This window comes from Paramisgurnus dabryanus, chromosome 18 (genome assembly GCF_030506205.2).
Source record: "Paramisgurnus dabryanus chromosome 18, PD_genome_1.1, whole genome shotgun sequence".
NCBI lineage: Eukaryota > Metazoa > Chordata > Actinopteri > Cypriniformes > Cobitidae > Paramisgurnus > Paramisgurnus dabryanus.
The window spans coordinates 32443945-32465263 of record NC_133354.1 but is presented as its reverse complement, the minus strand read 5'-3'; the positions used below and the strand labels follow the sequence as shown (position 1 = coordinate 32465263).

The window sequence follows — 21319 nt, the reverse complement described above, 5'->3', positions numbered from 1 at the left end:
TAATTTGACTCGAGGGGGATTTTTGCCATTTTGTTTTTCTTTTAGTTCAAATGCTAGTCCATCTGAAGGCACCCCAGCAGTGGGTGCTTATGGCTGCACTCCTCAGTCTCTGCCCAAATTTCAGCACCCCTCACACGAGTTACTCAAGGAGAATGGATTCACGCAACACGTTTACCATAAGTACCGGAGACGCTGCCTCAATGGTTAGTACCAGAAAGACTTTGATTCTGTCTGATGTCTTAGACGTCATAATCCACGATGGTTTGATTGCTACTGAGAACTTTTTGCGCTATTTCCTGCAGAACGAAAACGGCTGGGGATTGGCCAGTCTCAGGAAATGAACACGCTGTTTCGCTTCTGGTCGTTCTTCTTAAGAGATCACTTCAACAGAAAGATGTATGAAGAATTCAGACAGCTTGTGGTGGAGGATGGAAAGGAGGGATACAGGTACGAGTTAATTTATCCCTTGTTCAGTATTTGCTTTATTTGAGAAACTCTTCATGGTTGGTTTTGTTTGACACTGGCATAATGAAGATTTTGTTTAGTCTGTTGTAATGTGATTGAGGTTGGGTGACAGATGAATGAGTTAATGCAAATAAAATTGACCATATTATTTAAATCATAAGTCATATGTCATAAGTAGCACGGGAATATTTGTAGGAATAGCCCAAAATACTCTGTGTGGGTCAAAATAAAGATTTTTTTATGCCAAAAATCATTAAAGATAAATTAGATAAAGATCAGTTAAAGAGAAATTTCCTACCGTGTGTTTTTAAATCAAAAATGTATTTATCGTAAGTAATCTGTGCTGCTAAGGACTTCATTTGGACAACTTTAAAGGCAATTTTCTGTTTAGATTTTGTTTCTCAATATTTTGATTTAGCTTTCAGATGATGTATCTCAATTTCAACATTTCTCTTTCTGAAATGTAGTTTTAATTTAACTTACAAAACAATTGTTGTAATTTATTTATCAGTGATTCATAATAATACTATTGATTGACAGTAGAACGTTTGTGATTTTCAGGTATGGTCTGGAGTGCCTCTTCCGATTTTATAGCTATGGGCTTGAAAGGAAGTTCAGACCAGACATATTCAAAGACTTTCAAGAGGAGACCCTTAAAGACTATGAAGCAGGTATGTCTCTTAAAACAGATACTTACTTAAACTCGTATTTGGTACACATTTAATAGATATGTAATGCGATCTGGGAAAACCCAAATGTGGATTTTAATACCAAACGAAAGCTGGGTTTAAGGGAAGTTGGCTGAATGCTGTGATATTCAGTAACCGTTTTTGAGGAAAAACAGGTTTAAAGAAAGGCAATGAAAAATATAGCTGCAAGCAGGCCCTTGCATGGTTTTTAGCGCTATATGGTGACCATGTACGGTGGGCACATGCATCAAGTGGGTTAATATCAGTGGATTATTTTATGTTGTTATTAACCCATTTGGGGACTGTAGGTAAAAGAAACCCCACATTTTAGACAAACAGGGGCGCTAGTGAGGTCTTAGATTCTTTTGATCACTAGTTTTTTTTATAATTTTAAATGAAACCAGTAAAATTAATGTTTTGGCCTTTTAAAAGCTGGTGTTCGTGTGCTCTCTGTTTCTAAAATGAATTGGGTGTGATGCAAAGCAAGCTCAGTGTCACATTGTATCCTTCCATGTTTCTGAACTTAAGCAGATTTAATGGCGCAATCTTAATCAGACCAATGCAAATTATGCATTAACAGCCCATGATAATCGTTAAAGATTTGGGACAAATATGTTATTTAATGTAACTGTGAGCAGTGCTTTGAGGCTTGACACTATAAATCACTTGACACTATAAATCAGTGCTGTTTTTCTGCACTTAACAAGTTAATTTTGCCTTGATATTTTCAGAAATTATAGACAAGATGTTTTAAAATAATAATTTATTGAAAAACCCAATTTTGACCAAAAATGACATCTTACTTATTTTTGGGAAGAAGGATTTTTTTTTTTTTAAGGTTCTGAATGCAAAATCTGATGGGTTTCCAAGATGCATTACATATGATGGACCATCCCTGGGTTAAAACCTGGATTATCCATTTTAGGTTTGAAAAGTAACTTGATTTTCTTTACTCTATCCTGACAGGCCAGCTGTATGGACTTGAAAAGTTTTGGGCGTTTCTTAAATACTCAAAGATAAAGAACATGGAAATTGACCCCAAGCTTCAGGAGCATTTACGCAAGTTTAAACGCTTGGAGGACTTCAGAGTGGACGTAAGTAGACTGAAAAGTTTCAAGTTTATTTATTTTTAAAGCACACATATTTAAAACAGCGCACAGATTGACCAAAGTGCTGTACAATAATGAGTAAAAAATTAAGAAATAAAAAAAAGAGCAGGAAAACATAAAAACACGACTACTAGTAAAACGCAAATAATAGAAAATTAATAGGGATGCACGATCGGCAAACGGCCGTTTTTTTTATTTTTTCGGCCGATTTTTCTGGAAGTGCACCCGCGTGCACAGACTACATTTTTATCAATCGCAAACATGTCTTTTGTGTAAAAGCATTTCGAAATCTGTGCGTAGGACATTAAGATTGCTAGCTGCAATGTCTGTAGGGAGGACAAGTTAAACGCGAAGAAACAACAGTATATTCGCAGGGCTCTCAAGTCTAACGCATTCACTGTGAGAAACACGCATTTCAGTCAGTTTACACACTCACACCTTGTATTTCTAAGAGACTGATAACTTTTCCTGCTATATAAAATTAAAGGACGAGGCGCAGGGAAGTTCTCTGTCGAGTTTAGCTGTCTCGAGTTTTTCTCGCACTCCTCTGATGTCAATCATTTGGATGCGTGGCGCGTGCACGCACAGAGTGAAAGTTAGAAGAGCGAGATCCGATAAATGTGGTAAATAACGCAGGTTGCTTGAATATAGCCAAATACGTGTTAAATTGATTACAAACTCTCCAACTGCTTTGCAATCAGAAGCTTTAGCTTACCTGAAACTAACGTAGAGGCTTCCTGAAATGAATGAAAGGACCAGAGATGTATTTCATTATTATTGCCATGTAGTACTGTAAGCTTATCTCTCTCTTAAACACAGCTTAACATTAGGGGTGGCACGGTTCACAAAACCCTCGGTTCGGTTCGTATCACGGTTCTATGGTCACGGTTCACGGTTCAGTACGGTTCTTGTTGTTATTTTTTCTTTAAATTTTTAACACTCCAGAAATGTATTATCTTATTAATGTATTAATTATCCATAATGTAGGATACAGTATTAAAAAAAGTTATATCATGTAATCATGCACAAACTGAATTTGACTTTAAGCACATTGGACCATCTCTGAGGAAAGCCAGATGAGATTTTGATAGAGCAAGAGGGAAGACATTGATGATTTCAACATGCTTTTCATTTATTTGGCAAACAAGAGAATGTGTATTGACATCTACATAAACTTTATGTGCATTTTTAGCACACAAAGATAACTTGCATTTATTAAAATGCCAACTTCAGTGTAGCTCTTAGATTTATCACCCGGAGGCTGCTTTAATACTGAGAATTTATGTGGACGAGAGAGAAACATAACCTTTACACCTGTAATATTTAAATCTCTTTAAGTCTCTTTTGTCCACTTTTGACCACTTCTGTCCTGATTACTTTGAGGGGCAATTTCTGAAATAAGATCGCGCAACTTTCACACGCTAGCAAAATGAAACTACGCGGAAATCAGCCGCTTTAATTTTATCAATGAAAGACTAAAAATAGCGCTGAATACGAAAAGACGTAAAACATTGTTGTCAGTACCTCAGATTATATAAATGGTCGGAGAGAAGGCGATCTCCTGTGGCTGTTTGAGCACATTCAACCCATAGACTGCAGTTCTATCTATTGTTTTATTTCCGCTGTCATCATAAGTAACATGAAATAAAAATATGTTTCCACACACCAAACTTATACGACGCTGGCGCATCCTCCAACTGCGGGCAGACTTCCTTTTCTCTCCCACTTGCCATTTCTACACGTAACATAACCTGCAGTACTTATACTCCAAACCAGTCACCTATTCTTTCGCGCGAAAGGGAAACACGCTATCTGAGGTCACATACAGGGCATGAGACTACATTGCGCATGCCATGAACCGTTGAACCGTGCGGTACACACGCGCTCCGAACCGAGACAAGCGAACCGAACGGTTCGGATTTTTTTCATGGACCGTGCCACCCCTACTTAACATACACGCTGATGGCAAGTGCTGCAATCCTACTGTATATAATACAGATTTCATTTTAATTTTGATACATTTGTATTATTTAATATGTAGAGCAATTTATTTCATTTGGATAAATTTTTCTGTCTTTTATCAGACTTACCAGTTGTTATCATTTATATTTGTGCTGGTCAGTTATGAGTAATGGGTAACATTGAACTGCTAGCAAAAACTTGAGAATTTGGTGGGGCCTAGGGGCCTCTCCCCTAACAGATGTTATCTCAATCCAAAGTTTTAAATAAAACCTGAGAGCCCTGCATTCGCCACAACAAACTTGGTCAGACATTTAAGTTCATCATCTGATAGAACACAATAAGTATCAAAAGTCTGTTGATAATGCAAAACAGGCAAGACCTTCAACCCTCACTCAACCATCCATGTCATGGTCTCATTTAACCACTTATGTTTGTATTGAACGTAGCCTACTGCACAGTTACTGCTCTTAATTTTAGATGGTTACAGTTATTGTTTTCAATAGCCAAACCAAGTTTAGCCTGTTAAATACCAAATAAACATATTGTTTATGTATACTTTCATTCTTTCTTTCTTGTTTGTTGCTTGATAAGAAAAAAAATCGGATCGGAAACGGCCAATTTGCTTGTTAAGAAAATCGGTGTAAAAATCGGCCATGAAAAATCAAGATCGTGCATCCCTAGTAATAAAAACAGCTTATTTGCAAACAATCTAATAACCTGATAAAACCGTCCAATAACGTTTCTGGAAAAAACTCCTTGTCGTTATTATGATGTGACAAATCTACTTTGGTTGTGCATGACCACTTTTTAGTTTTTCTTTTCTTCAATGAAGTCGATTATTGAACATAAAATATAATCCTTTGTTTAATCTGATTTGCCAAACATTGCTTAATAATATTTCATTGTGCTTTTTAGCCCCCCATGGAGGAAGGTGGGCGAAAGAGACACGCTTCCAGTGGCGATGGACGCCGCCGTCATCCTTCCCAGCAATCCAGTCGATCCCAAACACAGGCTGCTTTATGTCCAGCCCAGCCTATCGGAGCTGCTTCTATCAGAGATGATGCCAAAAACACCGGTCACAGAGCAGCTGCGCACGACGCAAAGCCTCCAAAATAATTGCCAGGCCCAGTTTATCGGCCGCTTGTCCTTGAGCTTATTTGCAGTTAAAACTTGACTGCGTAAGCATGCAACAATGAATGGCTGATGATTGTCAAATCAAGGCTCTTCCACCATCATCTCATGAAAACATTTTCTGAATCAGAGAAAGTCATCCGAGGGCATGAGAAATTCTACCATTCTTTTATTAAAGACTTCTTGGGATAGTTTTATTCCAGTTGTGTCAAACTAGGGTATAATAAGGCCTTTGTTTCATATTTATGGCAACTACACTGTAGTGGTCCTTTATATATTCAGTAGAATCACCATTTTATTTGTTAAAACCATGCGTGATTCCACGCTGAACTCCATTTTATTTTTTCCCCTGGATCATAAAGATTGTGTTATATTGAAGTGGTTTCTCTTGACAAGAATAGGTACTACATGAAAAAAAAACAGATGATAAAAAAACAAAGTGATGCAAATACTTCTTAAGTTGATCTGAAGTCGTATGCGCAAGATGATTTTTGGGGTCGTCGCTACATTTTATTACAGATACACCCTCAGAGGTCATGATGTAACTGTGACATCGCTATGACACCAACATCTGACCGTATGCTGACTCTCCCAATAGCCTTGTTTGGACAAAGATTATTTTACATTTCACCGTCTGTTACAGAAGATGTTCAGCTTCCAGCAACCTTGTGGAAAAAGCTTTTCTTCACTCTCAATATCATGATTTTGAGAGTTCACGTCAGCATGTGCTTGTGCTGATGTAAGTTGGAGAGGCTGTTTTGGAAGATCCTGTGAACTTTCTGAAAAACTGAAATAAAGCATTGCTCTTCATGAACGAAGGAAAGCTGCTTTTAGTCGGTGGCTTGTCCGAGTTTTGTGTCCACGGTCAACTTTATATCATTTTCACAAGCAGGTTAAGTGTTTAATCCTAGTGTAAATATGAATACATGAAATTAAGAGACATTGGCACCGCTTTGTTGTATGTGTCATTTATTGTTTATAGTGCAGATGATATATGCCTTACATGTTCACCTTTTGATGCTCACCAATGAAATCTTTTAGTCTTTTAATGCATTTCATTTTGACTGTGTTCTAGCTTGGTTGTTGTTATGAATATCTTTTAGTATCTTTTCTTTACAGCGCTATGGACATCAAAAATAGTATAATGGTCTGAATAAAGTAAAAATGCCCTCGGGGTATCGACTGGAATTAAGAAAGACAAACTTTGTTGATCATACATGACAAAAGTGATGCTTTTGTGTAGCCAACAGGATTTGGATCATAAGCAATATTCTGATCACTGATCTAATTTATGGAATTTCACATTAAATTTAGTTTGCATAAAAACCTGTACCATTTTGTTAGCTGAAATGTCTGCATTTATTGCTTTGCTTTCAAACGTGCTCTCATGCTCTTTTAATACCTCGTTGTTGTTGTTGTTGTTGTTATTAGAAACTTGGCAAATGCCTTAATGTGTTTTCCTTTTTTGTGCTTCATTCAAAATAGCTGTGCTTAAATCCTAAAGAGAAAAATCTTGTCATCAGTGATATAAAAAAATATTATATCCAACTAAAAATAGTTATAAAAAAAATAAATTCTTCATTTTGCAAGCTTGAGCGTCCTCTGAGAGGATGAACTGTTTGGCGTCATGTGTAATTGTGCACTGATGAGTGTCTTGGTGCATCCTGTAGTTTATCTTAAGAGTTCTCCGGTTAGGATAACTGGGAGATGGATAAAAACCCATAAAGAGATATAATTAGCTGTACATGGTTTATTAAAAATTTTTATGACTAGTCCATGGCATATTGGGGGGAAAATGTAAAATACTTGAAATTGTATTATAAATACTCATCTGAATTATAGACTAATGTGATTTGCTCTTAGTGTGAATTGTAATTTGTAGTTAATGGTTTTTTCCTAATAAACAAAAACAAAAAACAAGTAAAAAATTAACTCTGCTTTTGATCTTTGTGTAACCGGTCAAGATACCCCTAGTTCTTTTATTAGCAGCATTAAAGTACAAATGTTTTGGTGCTATTGTTTATTCAGGCTTTTGTTGACAAACACCAAACCTCTTGAGACCTAATTTAAGTATAATCTATAAGCTTTTTGTTGTGGAGCCCAAGATACCTCATTTCACCCTTATATCTCTGATAACAAATTGATTCAATATGTACTGGATATAACTGCTTGTTACTAGTGAGAAGGCAAGACATGATTTCATCCTACAAAATGTGGTTACAGAACTAAAGTTTTATTCTACAAACACACTGCACCAAGTCACCTTAAAAATAATTTGTTGATTACAATCAAAGTTGCATGAGTGCATTGGTTCTCAAACTGGGGGCCTGAGATTGTGCCAGGAGGCATTTTAGGCTACTATCCAACAGGACTACATTGTATTATGTATTTGTAAGTTTTGTTTAATTCAAATGTCATGTTTTAGAATGTTTTGTCATTTTTTTGGGTGCCTTTGCTGTGAAGGACATAAGTGGTGGCCACCGTACACAAGGGGGTCCGCACGCCAAAAATGTTTGAGAACCACTGACTGCCCTAGAGAACTCTGGTGGTGTTATACCTCAAGTTACTTGCAGTGTTGTTTTTCATTATTTATTAGTTAATGTTTGCCTTCAGACTTCAGCTGTGACTGTGAATTAATCTAATGGCATCTGTGAACGTATCTGATGATCTTCCCCCTAAATCCAACTCCTGATGCACATAGACATGAATCTCAGCCGTATCATGAATTTTGCTCACATTAAGTTATTTCAATAAAATTTTTACCTGAGATATGTGCTTTGTTAACATATTTTATCTCACATGTGATCATTCATGTTTTATCCACCACATAAAACATTGTAGCTCAGTGAACTGTTGTTCTCAGTTAATCTACAGTAACTCAGTACATGTGTTGTTCTTATCAATCTAATACAAGTTTCACTTCTAATACAAGCTCTTCCCAAGACATTGAAGATGCTAAACTGGGATCAGATTTTTTATATATTAAGAAAAGCATTGCCATGATGAGGCAAATGATATTTTCTGATTGATCAAACCTGAGCTGTATGTTTGCAGGGTCATATGGCTATTATGGGTCATAGCAGGATGTATCACTTACACTAAAATATTTACTCGAGTCACTTTAATATTGGTTAATTTAAAAGACTGGCTGATGTGACACTGTGAAAGGTTTTTGATAAATAGTGTAGCAGTGGTAATGGATCAAACTTTAATGCAATACATTTAGTATTTTGTCATGTAATGTGTACAATGCATAATGTTGTACATTGCCCATGTACCAGGGTGTATTACAGCATTACATGTAGTATAAAGGTCAAAATAATCTGAACCATGTCCTCTGCTTTTAGAAACGATTCTGTTTATCAGAATGATCAATGCAAACATGTTTTAAGTCCAGCTGGGTTGCTATAAAGTGAGAAAGTATACCTTCACATCATTTAGAAATTGTCGTTGCAAGTCAGTAAGGGCATCATTTTGATATTTATATTTTATTTAGACAGGTGCAATTTATTTATTATATTTACATACACAGGTTAAGTTTCATTGCAAATTTTTAGGTGAACACATATAGCATTAGTATTAGTGTTAAAAAAACGATTTTCACAAACCGTTTCAATCTGAAAGAAAAGTTACAGTAAATGACAACGAATTAAACAGCCGATTCACCCTTTGTGCACAAGTTAAAAACAGAAGGAACTGATGGTATTCGTGACAACAGGTCATCCGAGTGCAAAAAGTGAACTCTAAACTCATACAATGACAGTGCAAAATCAACAGAGCTGTTTTGGACTAAAATTTACTTAGTCCTGACAATATTGAAAACCAACATTTGAACTTTAATACAGCAATAAAAATTCTGTACTGTGTGCCCGTAATGACATTAAAAATTAAAATTTATTACAATTATACATGCTGATGTTGGCAGAAGAGTTTGAGACTACATCTATACACGTCCAAAGGTGAAAGCACAAACACACTTTTAAAGATTGTTGAATTCACAGGTCAATCTTGCGATTTCTTGGTATCCTCAGGGATGCTCTCGTTCAGTGGGGTTAGACTCAGTAGTACAGTGTGTCGCTCGTACGCCTTTGAATTACGAAACTTGTCATCTGTCCCGTGAAGTCTGTCCAGTACACCAAGCACTCCGTAGCATTGATTGAATCTGGAGATAAAGATAGAAGCAAAACAATATTTCTATGCTGTGCTCATAATGAATAACACATTATTAAGCTAGTATTGAATCATTATTCAAATCGGTTGCAGCACTTAACAACAAGCTGTTGGGCTGCTATCTCATTGGAATAAAGGTTATCATATGAGACTAATTTTAAGTTGAAAGGATATCAAAACATATCTTTGTTATCTTTGGCTGCACTGGCCATAAACCAGAGCTGTTTCTCAATATGCCTTCTTGTCTATACTTGTGTTCTTGTGAAATGTCATCGGTCACTGTCTGAGTACGGTTTCAATTCAAAGTTCACATTCAACCAAGTACTAATAAAATCCCAGGATGGGTTCTGCTCCCGCCCATTTTTTATCAAGGATTCTTATTGAGGATTCATCAGGAGGTGCAAACTGATGACAAAATGGATTAGACAAACCGCATAATGTTCAAAACACTACTGTTACTGTGTCATGCCATTAATATAAATCTATGGTTGACTGGTGAGGATGGTGACTGTTTGAAAATTTGCTCAAAAATGTCTAGCAAAAATATCTTCTTTTATAAACTGCACAGTGAAAAGGTGCAAATGAATTAAAAACTACACCAGCATATTCCTTTTTTCAGTGCTCCAGTGATTTTTACAGTTTTTTATGCTTCGAGAGAATGTGATAATGTGCACTGCACCTCTACCAAACTTTCATTGGCGGACTCACTTGAGGTGGTGAAAGTCATGAAACTCTGGCGAGGGCAGTAGGGGCAGATGGTAACCGCAGTGTGAGACTGTAGTTACCAGTAGAGCGATGGTGAACCAGAGGCTTGTGGTGGCCAGATGTGAGGCTAGCAGGACTGGACCAATCAGAGCAGGCAGCATGTTAGACAACTATATAAACAAAAGAAATATATTAACCAGTAATAACTTCCAAACTGATTGTGAAGTCTTATTTTCATTGTAGGTGGAAAACCACAGATTCATTTTACCACATGCTCCACTGGGTGTGCATAGAGCGCCACAACTCCAACAGGTGCCGTCCACTCGTGATGTATCTTGTGGATTCTCTTATAGAGTGAAGGGTGGTGAACGAGTCTGATGAGAGGAGCAGATCAGAATGAGGATGAATCATTTGTGGATGACAAATTTTATGCAAATATAATTAAAGACAAAAATCTTTCTGTATTTAAATGGCAGGAGAAAATATCACAGTTGAGACATAACTACATGAAAAAAAAAGTTTATATCTAGAATGGTTATTTCGGGGAATTCAGTAACAACACAGAAAGACAAATCAATTATATTTTCTACTGTTAATGTTTCTTAATGATGATAATTTAGAGTGGCCAGTGCAGCAGCCAATATCTTTAGTGTTGGTTGCATACTTTAGGGCTAGTCAACTAGCTGCCCTAGGGCCAATTGCGACCCTCCAATCATCTTTATCTGGCCCGCTGGTCATTTTTGTCTGATTTAAAATTAGCGTGGTTACTTTAAAGCCGCCTTTCCACTGTACATGACAAATGACGGCCGATAAACCGGAAGAAGAGTCGGAAATGGGCTGTGTAGGTGTTAACCATCTGTGAGTGTGTAATTCTCAATCTAATCTGAGCTTTTGATACAACAAAAACCCTTGTGTGACTACACCGTGTGTGACACACCGAACAGAAGTGATGTATTTCAGTGTGATCTAATCAAAAATCTGTGTGCAAGGTGAAAAAATATTAATCCTTTTTTGTTTAAATTTATCAGTAAAACTTAAATCCTTTAAAATTATTTATTACTGGAAAGTAAATTATTACATATAAATATATTGTGGTAGATTAAAGGCTCTTGCCCTGGAATGCACAGATTTATGATTAAACTGAAATTTCATTACGACTGCCACTAGGGGGCGAACTCCAACAGTCGTATCCGAATGTAGTGTACAACGGAAAGGCGGTTTAGCCTATACATCTTTAAAACAGTAATTCTCAAACTGTGGTCTACAGTGGTCCGCCAAAAGATGACCTAAACTAGGCAAGTGTTTATACAGTCGTCACTTATTTAAGTAGATTTTTAATGCACTTGCAAAACTGTGATATCAGTTCTTGCCATTCTGTTTTAATAACGTAAAAATGGATCGGTGGCTAAACCAAAGAGGAGTCAAAAGAAGGATCAAGCCTCAACTGAGAGCAGCCAAAATCCACAGATCTATTAGTTTTGTAATGTACTAGATTTTGTTACATGTGTAAAATCCCTGTAATTTCACTGATTTTGGACATTAAGGGGAACATTTTTTCAGCATTTTATTGTTACCATAGTTACAACCATAGACTTCATATACCCACCACCTCAGTTTTAAACTAATGGCTCTTTGGAATGACATTAAGTGGGACCTAGGCTGTTACAGTATGTTTAATTGCAGTTTTTTTCATATGTGCAGTTTGTTGTTCATATTAAGCTATAACTCATTTCACATTTACTTGTTCAAATGAAATTAAATTCATATAATAATTTCATAACATAGCATTTGTGTTAAAAAAATTTGTTTTTGACTTGAAACAGTTGCATATTAAACTTAAATTTAGTTTTTTTTGTTTGTTGGGGGCGTGTTAGAGTGGGATTCTGTTAGGTGGTCCTCAGAAAAAAATTGGAAGATAAAGTGGTCCTTGGGCTGAAAAAGTTTGAGAAACACTGCTTTAAAATAATAAAAAAAGAAAATATGAAGTGCAGTTTAAGTCATTAGTAGAAGACTGCCTATATGTTGTGAATACTTGTTAAACAGTATTATAGAAAATAAGTTTAAGAGCTCTGCATTAGTGCTATACAAAAATACATGTGTTGATTATTAAAAAGTTGCCTATTAACATTTGGCTCTTGCAATGTTAAACTGCAATTGTTTTAATAATATTGAAAAAGAAAAGAATCAAAATTATTTTTGCTGTTCTCGAACTTTAACCCAATAAAATGTTACAAATTATAGATTTAACTCCAAATTTAAAAAGAGCAGGAAAAATACAAGTGAACTGAAACAAAGAAAATCCTGTGAAGCATTTAAATGACCAAAAGCAACACATTATGATGTAAAAGAAAGATTTACATAAGAGAGTGAAAGTGAGGTATTCTTACATTATAAATGAAATAATCACAAACACTGAAGAAGCTGAAAGTCAACACAAACATGCTGACCTGTGAGTGTAGTAAAACAGAATCTCTTCCATGAGCCCACAGAGTGCCAGCTCGATCAGAACCCAGTGAAAAGTGGGCAGCTCAGGACCACACGGGTCACCACGCCATTTCATCACCATGTAAGTCAGTACTACCAGAGGCGCTGACAAAAAGATCTGGTTGAAAAGCACCGTCTTCACTGCATGTCGCAACCGGGTCGAATCCACCTATTAACAATATTTACATGTTATTCAGAAATATTATGTTGTATTTGAAGCAGTGCGGTACATTTAAATTCTGTGCATGTATAACAACTCTCAAAACAAAAGTATTACAATGGTGAGGGAAAATGTAACACAACTAGCAGACTGAATTACATGACAGCTGTTTAGATTGACTTTATCAGACTTGATATCACACTTAAACTCTGTCCCAGAGATGATGTGATCAATTTGGAATCCTTTTTTTATAGTAGTCCATCAGTAATATTGTTAAATGCTACTGTTATATTGACATACAGTCAATTATTACATGAAGGGTGTTTAGACAAAGTAGAAAAGAAATACCGGATTGTTTTTGTCCGCCTGGATCCTATAGCGAGTGATAAAGCTGGGTTTCCCAGTTGTGTCAACCACCATCAAGAAGGCATTAAACAACCAAAAAGAGAGAGTGGGTACCAACATGGTCCCTGTTAAACCAATGTAAAAACATCACTTGCTTTAAGTAACTTTCAATTCAAATAACTTCATCAAAATGTAATTAAATAAAACTTCAAAATCTGAATGCAAAGTCTTCCTTCATCTATATATAGGTGCCAGCTTTGACTTTTTATGACCTGTAAAGCAAAGCTGCATAAAGGGAACTAAACTAAACAAAAAGCTACTTTTATTCTAACCAATAAAAAACAATGCCGTCTCATTTCCATCAAAGGCTATGTAAAGTTTAGTCCATTGTGTCTGCCAGAAATCTCCAGATGCTCCCCAAAACTTCTGCAAATGCCTAAACAAACATAAAACAATTATGAATTTACGAGGCAAGTATAACAAATATATTTTAAGCAATCTGATCAGAAAAAAAAGGACCACATAAACAATATCCATTAGTTAACCTTACACTTTGTTTTAATCCTCATAAGCCCAATTTTTCTGTTTACACTAAGGGTCCGTGGAGGTCAAAATGACCTCAGAAATTGATAGTGATTACAAAAAATATATACATTTTTAATGATACAAATAATATATCTTTATTTGTTTACTTCCCATCTATACATTAATGGTGTGTTTTGGGAGATATAAAGTTCTTTTGTACCCGTTTACCACTAAATTCCTCAACTAAATTATGATCTAAATTTGATTTAAATTGTTTTTAGATATTGATCAAGATTTTATGTGTTGAATTTGGCCATCTGCTGGTTAGAAATAAATAAAAGAATTACAGTTTATGAAATAATTGGGCTCCTTTTGACTCCCAAGGAATAAAAATTATTACAGATCTTCAGAATGACCGAATCAAGCCCATTTTTATAAATACTGACAAATAAGGTAGAAAAGCAACAAAATCTTATTCCACTGAATTAATGGAAGCATTTTTTAACTAAGAAAAGTGGCTTGGGGGTCATTTTGTGTTAAATGAAAACAAAGCTTGCTTACCACATTACTGAGTTCCTAAACGCGACCAGGAAGAAAAGCCCAGATCCAATGACAAAAGCTGCTTTCTTCACCGAGTCCCAAAGTCCGCCAGTATTTACCTTAATAGAATTCAAAGACAATTGCATTTCTCCTAAACTTCTGTTGATATGATTTCAAGATCTAACCTGGTCAAGGCCTAGACAAGTGTGCTATCATGTTAATAGTTGTATATTTAATAAAAATAATAACAACATTTAGAAACATTATTTACATGCTCGGTTGTCTCAGATTTCATGTATCACATTTCAGTAGAGTTTTGTAGCAGCATATTATTACTGGTTTTACCATGGGCCATGTGGTTATTAACACTAATGAATGCTTGATTCTGAATGTCATATGTTGTAAGGTGTGCAGTTATTTCTGATAATACACATTTTATCAACACGAACACATAAACACTGGTATACATAGTGAGCTAAGTCAGTTCTATTCATTTTAATATTTATGTATTGAAAAGAAACATTCATATAATTGCTTCCAACTATGAAAGTGGCGATACTGTCAAACATTAAAGAGACAAGAGAGAAGAAGTACTTTTTTGACTTTAGTGAGCAGGAAGTAAAGCAGTGGAAGCAAGACCCCGCCCTCACAAAATGCGCATATCACAGCTGTCAATCATTACATGACACCGCCGTTTTTATAGCATTAAATAACTAATTAAAAACAAACTTATTTGAAAAACAAACATTTGAATTTACATCAGCGTGATAAAAACTACAGTTAATGACAGAAACCAGCTTCAGAAAAAAGATAATTGAAGTATAATTAAATTGTTTAGTTGGTCTCAAGTCCCATTGATTAACATGGGGAGGTGGGGTTTATGACCTATACTGGGACCAGTCACTGGGATGCGATCGAGACTTTTGGTTTCACTTTTCAGGGCTTGTGCGGCACGCTTGCTCCGGTCCTGTGATGCACCAGTGCGACCTCGCGTAATACGTCATCACGTCAAGAGGTCACGGATGACGTATGCAAAACTCCGCCCCAGTCTTTACAAGTGTGGAGAAAGAGGACCGTTCCGACGTTAATTAATGTCTTTGTGTCAGTTTATTGTTTAAAATGGTCCGCAAATGTGCGTTTCATATACGTAACACGTGACCTTTCGACGTCATTACGCAATTACATGTGGTCGCCCTGGCGTGTCACAGGACCGGAGAAGACGAGAAGTTGTGGTTTAAAAGTGCATTTTTTTTCTTGCCAAAAATGACAATCTTTCGCTAGATAAGACCCTTATAAAATTAGAGAACAATCCAAAATGTACTACATTTCAGGGTTTTTAAGCATATTTCATGAGTTAAATTTATTCTGAGGCACAGTATAAAAAAACTTTATTAAATGAGATATTAAAAAAAGAATGCTAATTGAAATTAGAGAACACTTTCAGATACCTCCCAGTTGTTGATGTTAATCTTGCACCTAGTGCTAATTTCCTTAATTATCAGACAAACACTACTTAACTGGCAGCCTAAATTTCTACTTTTTACTAATTTGCCAGATGGTGAGCCAGTCTAAAGTCTCAGAAATCCTCAGACCGCAGGTTGTCCTGATAAAGGGCAAACGGATGAACCTTTCAGCCATAGCAAGAGATGTACCAAAAGTTGGTTATTCCAAATATGTGATTTCTAGAATATTGCATTTTTACAATGCCACTAACTTATTAAAGTCCCCGAAAATGGCTGGTCACCCATAAAAGACAAATGCACGAGAGGAGAGGATAATACAGAGAATCTCAATGGGCAGTCGAATCAACACTGCAGCTGGAAATGCTCATCAGTTCAATGCTGAACAGGGTAAGGATCTGGTTATCAGGTTATCAGGCACGTAAGCATCCAAATATTTGGTATCGGTTTAAAAAATATCAGTATTAGTCGATCTCTACATAAAAGATTCTAAAACTTACAATTTTAATTAAACAAAACATTAAATCATACAGCATAATGCTGTTGGTTAGTAACATTATTTTTCTGAGGTTTAATTACACAGAATTTATGAAAAATTAATGTTATAAAATGTCATATTAATGTGCCCCCCTCTGCACCATCTCACGCCCCCCAGTTTAAGAACCACTGGGCTAAACTAAACATTGCTGGGGATCATGATGTGTGGACAGAGGAGAACTGGTCCAAAGTTCACTTCAGGGATGAAAGGAAGTATAATTTATATCGGTCTGATGGGAAACAATATGTTTTTTGTCTAACTGGGGAAGTCTGAACCCAATGTGTGTAAAGTTGTCAGTAAAAGGTGGAGGAGGAAGTTCCATGGTCTGGAGGATGTTTTCTGCAACAGGAGTTGGGCTTCTTATACAGCTATATGGAAGAGTGACTACAAGTGTTTATCAGAACCTCTTGCCGTAACATGCGGTTCCTTCCCTGCATTCATTGCCAAATCAGAGAGCAATTTTAATGGAAGACAGTGCCCCCTGTCACACAGCTCCTTGAAGCTGAAAATATTGAAATAATTAAATGTGCTGATCTTATCCCTGGAAAATCCTTGGTAAGGCCAAAGTTATGGCTAAGAAATCCACTACACAGTCACTAACCTTTGGAAGAGACAGAAAAGGGCTTTTCACACTGCGCTTAACCCTAGGTAACTTCGTTCTACAACCCGCTTTTAACCCTAGGTTAAGGATCGTTTCACACTTTTAATTTAGAAGCGAGTTATTCCTGAAATTAACCCAGGGTAATGAAACCCTGCTTGGAATCAGGGTTAGCCCTGCTACTGTGGGCTTAACCCTGCATTGCGGTGCCAAACGCATGCAGTGTGAAACAAAGCAGGGGTAAGAATGTTATGACCCAATTAAACACAGCTGAAGCAGCTAATCAAGGTGTTCAGGGTTGCTTGATAATCACAGATAGGTGTGTAGGAGCAGAGTTGAAAACACCTGACATAGGGTTTAGGAATGCACAGTGTGAAACGTTACATTATAAATACCCAGGGTTATCTCTTAACTAGTCTAGTCTACAAAGGGTTTCCTAATGTGCGTCACATGCTTTTCCCAAACACTGCTCCCGTGGCCTAATGACAGCAGCCAGAACAGAGATTTCTGATAGAAATTGTCATTTTATTTATTTTATTTCATTTGTAACAGAATACTGGGTCATACACAGAACATCATATTTAATATTAAACAGTTACAAGGACTCTTTTCTGTACAATACATCCTTTTAGCTAATGTAGTAAAGTGTTTATTCAAAACAAATCAGCTGTTAATGGTGCACAATACATTTTGTGAAAGGATGTGAAGGATCTTCCTGTCTATCCTTTGTGGCTTTCGGAAATAAGCACACATTTCAAGGAGCCTTTGAAACAGGATGGCCTTTGTTCTGCCACTGTGTTGGAATGCCTATGACTTGGGACACAGCTTATACATACATACATACATACATACTCATTTAACTCACCATCATGTTGTTCTAAAACTAACTATCCCTTTATGCAGTGGTTCTCAAACTGTGTGGGCCATGAGATTGTGCCATATGAAATACATTAATATATCATAAATTCTGTATACTAAACATCGGAAAAATAAGGCTACTACGCAATACGTTGTGTATATAATGTGTTTTGTTTAATTCAAATTTTAGGTTTGTAAGGTAAAACTTCCCTGACCAATGTGGCCAAACTGAGTTTTGCACCTTTCACTAAAAAGGCTATATCCCGCTTTATTTCTGTAATTTAAAGTTCTTATATATTGTGGACACAATAAAACCAAACTGCTTCAATGTAGAAAAAGGTTAAATAATCATGGCAGATTTAATAAAGGGTACTCTTTCACAATGCCGCATTTGGGCCAGCCCTTGCTGTTAAAATGCATGAATTTGAAGTTTATTTACTTTCCCACTTGACAATACTATAAATGAACTTACTTCAAAGACACATACATTACTATAATTTATACCACGGGTCTGTTAAATGCTTTATTATGTTTGGTTGAGAGAGCAATTTTTGTGGTAACTGTTGTATAAGCATAATAATTTACTTCGGTCTTTTGAATTAACCTATTTGAAAATAATGCACGGCGACGGTAATGGCACGACTTTGGTGTGATTTATTTTTTAATAATTCAACGGCTGTCGTCAATTCCTTACATGAAGTATTTATGTCAGGATAAAGCACATTTTCAATTTATTTACATTAATAATTATTATTTACATTTCATATTTCTGCTTTTTAATGAATTATGTACTGTTTTAACTAAGTCGAGTAGTCTAAGCCCTTTGATGGGAGACTCCACTGTGACAACTTACCGCCTGGTATTTAAAAAAAATAAACCTGCACTCAGTAGAAAATAAATGTATACTTTTTTTTTGCAATTATGTCTAATTATTTATTCTTATTAGTCTTATTCTTTTTTTATTCTATTCAAAAACAATGTACAGATAACAAAAATGACAAATTATAACAATAACAACAAGAGTATAAAAAACAAAAAACAAAAAACAATATAGAACAACCAGGGGGAGGTATAGGTTAAGTGTGTTATTCATAAATAATAATAAATAGAATTATAAGACCTCAAAAAAAGGAAAGGAATTACATACAGATAGAGTATAAATAAATGTATACTTCACAGGCTCTTTACTCTAGACGAAGCGTAACGAAATCAAGAGATCGTGACTTGGTTTTGAACGTTTCACAGTTTATACCTGATTTAGCTTTAGACCCACCGCCAAAAGACCTGTCAGACGCGTGTCTACATAAAGACCAACGGAAACAATGCGAAGACACGTGGAGTTGTGCCTCCTGAACTTAGTAAACATTAAATAATTGACAATCTGCTAAATCAAAAAATGTCATCTACTGCGATTATCGCTCTATATATTGTGTTGTAAATATGTACATATTTGCGTTCTTGTAGCGCAGTCGCGTGGGCTTGTTTCTCAGGAAACACGTAAGTTATCAAATGTAAAGCTTGTAAATGCACTTTAAGTCTCCTCAGAAACAAGCGTCTGTCAAACGCGTTAATGTAAATTCTAAAGATGTAGAGCCAAACTCTGCTTCAGAGAAAACACCCAGCATACATCCTCTATTAGGCATTTTGTAATACACTGAATGGCTTACGGCAGGCAAATGCTGTTACATAAAAGCATTACACTAAACCTTACCTATTTTATCCCTCTTAAACGTACGTATTCTTATCCTTGCAACACAACAAACACAAACACTAAAGAAAAGCATTGAATAAAGCCAATAACTTACCGTGGCCATATTGCTGGAACCCTTTGTAATGTTTTTAAGCGACTGGAAGGCAGCAGCTCCGCATATAAACGGTTTACAACAACATTATCTGCGCCATAAACTGATCACTGATTGGTCAGTAACTAATCAGATGACAAGCTCTCTACAATAAAGACAAATATTTACAAATAAACCAACGATTTTTAAATAAATTTGAAAATGTGCTATTCTTGCATATACAGTTCGGTGAATGGACTAAATAAACAAACAAACAAATAAATAAACGAAAAACTGAACACAAATGTGGTACTAGGCTACTGCTAATGCACTATAGTGACTGATCTGTAAATTATTGATGAAGTTACTTAATATAACCATCATTTCTTATTACTAAATTGACCCATCAGGTATGCAGAACAAAATTCATATTTGGATGTGAACATAAAAAAGAGGTCAGCTGGATAATATGTTGTTTTTATTCGTATCAAGTATGTCTGTTTTGATCCTTCTCTATTTTCCTTAAGTTTTTGATAGGTTTCTTAGAAGGTAATAATCTTATCTTATATTGTCTGGAAGCACTTTTTATGGCTCTAGTTCATGTCAATGGCTTAATAAACTGAAACCGTCAATACATTTTTTAACATGGTTATATATATTAAGAGGTCCTGTTATGGCTTTAGTTTATAATGTTGCTGTTGGAGCGTAAAACATTCTGCAAGTTTATTTCTGCAGTGCACAATTTGTCTTTGTTAAAAAGCAACTTTACAGTATATATAGGCTACTGTACACTGAACAAAATTATAAACGCAACACGCTTATTTTTGCCCCCATTTTTCATTAGCTGACCTCAAAGATCCAAGACTTAATACATCATTATAGAGTAAAATTGCATATTTTAGAGTGGCATTTTATTGTAGCCAGCCTAAGGCACACATCTGTGCAACAATCATGCTCTTGCTGTAGAACCCAAATTCGCTTCAGCTAAAGGTCACGAACAGATGACCGGACATTGTAGAAAGCAGGATTCATGGTTACATTTATCGCTGCAAGTCTTTCAGGTCCAGGAGCAGCAAAACAGCCCCAGACCATCACACTACCACCATATTTTACTGTTGGTATGATGTTCTTTTTTTGAAAATGCTGTGTTACTTTTAAGCCAGACATAATTGGACACACACCTTCCAAAAAGTTAAACTTTTTTCTCATCAGTCCACAGAGTATTTTCCCAAAAGTCTTATGGATGTTTTCTGGCAAAACTGAGACAAGCCTTTATGTTCTTTTTGCTCAGCAGCGGTTTTCTTATGGTGGAGTCATGAATATTGACCATAACTGAGGCAAGTGAGGCCTGCAGTTCTTTGGATGTTGTTTTGAGGTCTTTTGTAACGTCTTGGATGAGTCCCAAAGCTTTAAAAATGGTTTTATAATATTTTCCAGACTGATAGATCTCAATTACTTAATTTCTTTCTCATTACTCATTTCTTTCCTGAATTTCTTTGAACCTCAACATGATGTGTAGCTTTTGAGGATCTTTTGGTCTGCTTCACTTTGTCAGGCAGGTCCTATTTAAGTGATTTCTTGATTGCAAACAGGTGTGGCATTAATCAGGCCTGGGTGTGGCTGAAGAAACCGTACTTAGGTGTGATAAACCACAGCTATGTTTGAAGAAACTCAGGAAGGGGGCCAACACTTTCACCCCACTGTAATTAATAATACAACCTCATAAAACTTTTTCAGCTTTTTAATTTACCAGCTGTTTTCAAGATAAATAACATGTTATTCTCCAGTAACAGTGCACA

The 21319-nt window shown here is 35.9% G+C and overlaps 2 protein-coding genes across 2 annotated transcripts in view; one reads left to right on the top strand and one right to left on the bottom strand.

The window, feature by feature from the left end:
• larp1 (La ribonucleoprotein 1, translational regulator) overlaps positions 1-7288 on the top strand; it is a 45852-nt gene extending 38564 nt beyond the window's left edge. Inside the window, exons 15-19 of the mRNA XM_065287675.1 lie at positions 46-203; positions 303-447; positions 1027-1136; positions 2121-2248; positions 5141-7288. Of these exons, the coding sequence (XP_065143747.1) occupies positions 46-203; positions 303-447; positions 1027-1136; positions 2121-2248; positions 5141-5341 (742 nt within the window). The 3' untranslated portion in view covers positions 5342-7288. The remainder of the gene's footprint in view (positions 1-45; positions 204-302; positions 448-1026; positions 1137-2120; positions 2249-5140) is intronic.
• Positions 7289-8825: 1537 nt separating this feature from the next.
• Positions 8826-19700, bottom strand: faxdc2 (fatty acid hydroxylase domain containing 2). The gene is made up of 8 exons (XM_065287676.2): positions 19545-19700; positions 14307-14404; positions 13553-13656; positions 13224-13345; positions 12679-12884; positions 10500-10605; positions 10235-10401; positions 8826-9518 (listed from the first exon to the last, which is right to left on the bottom strand). The coding sequence occupies exons 1-8, from the start codon at positions 19551-19553 to the stop codon at positions 9359-9361; spliced, it is 972 nt and encodes a 323-aa protein (XP_065143748.1). The 5' UTR covers positions 19554-19700; the 3' UTR covers positions 8826-9358.
• Positions 19701-21319: the final 1619 nt, after the last annotated feature.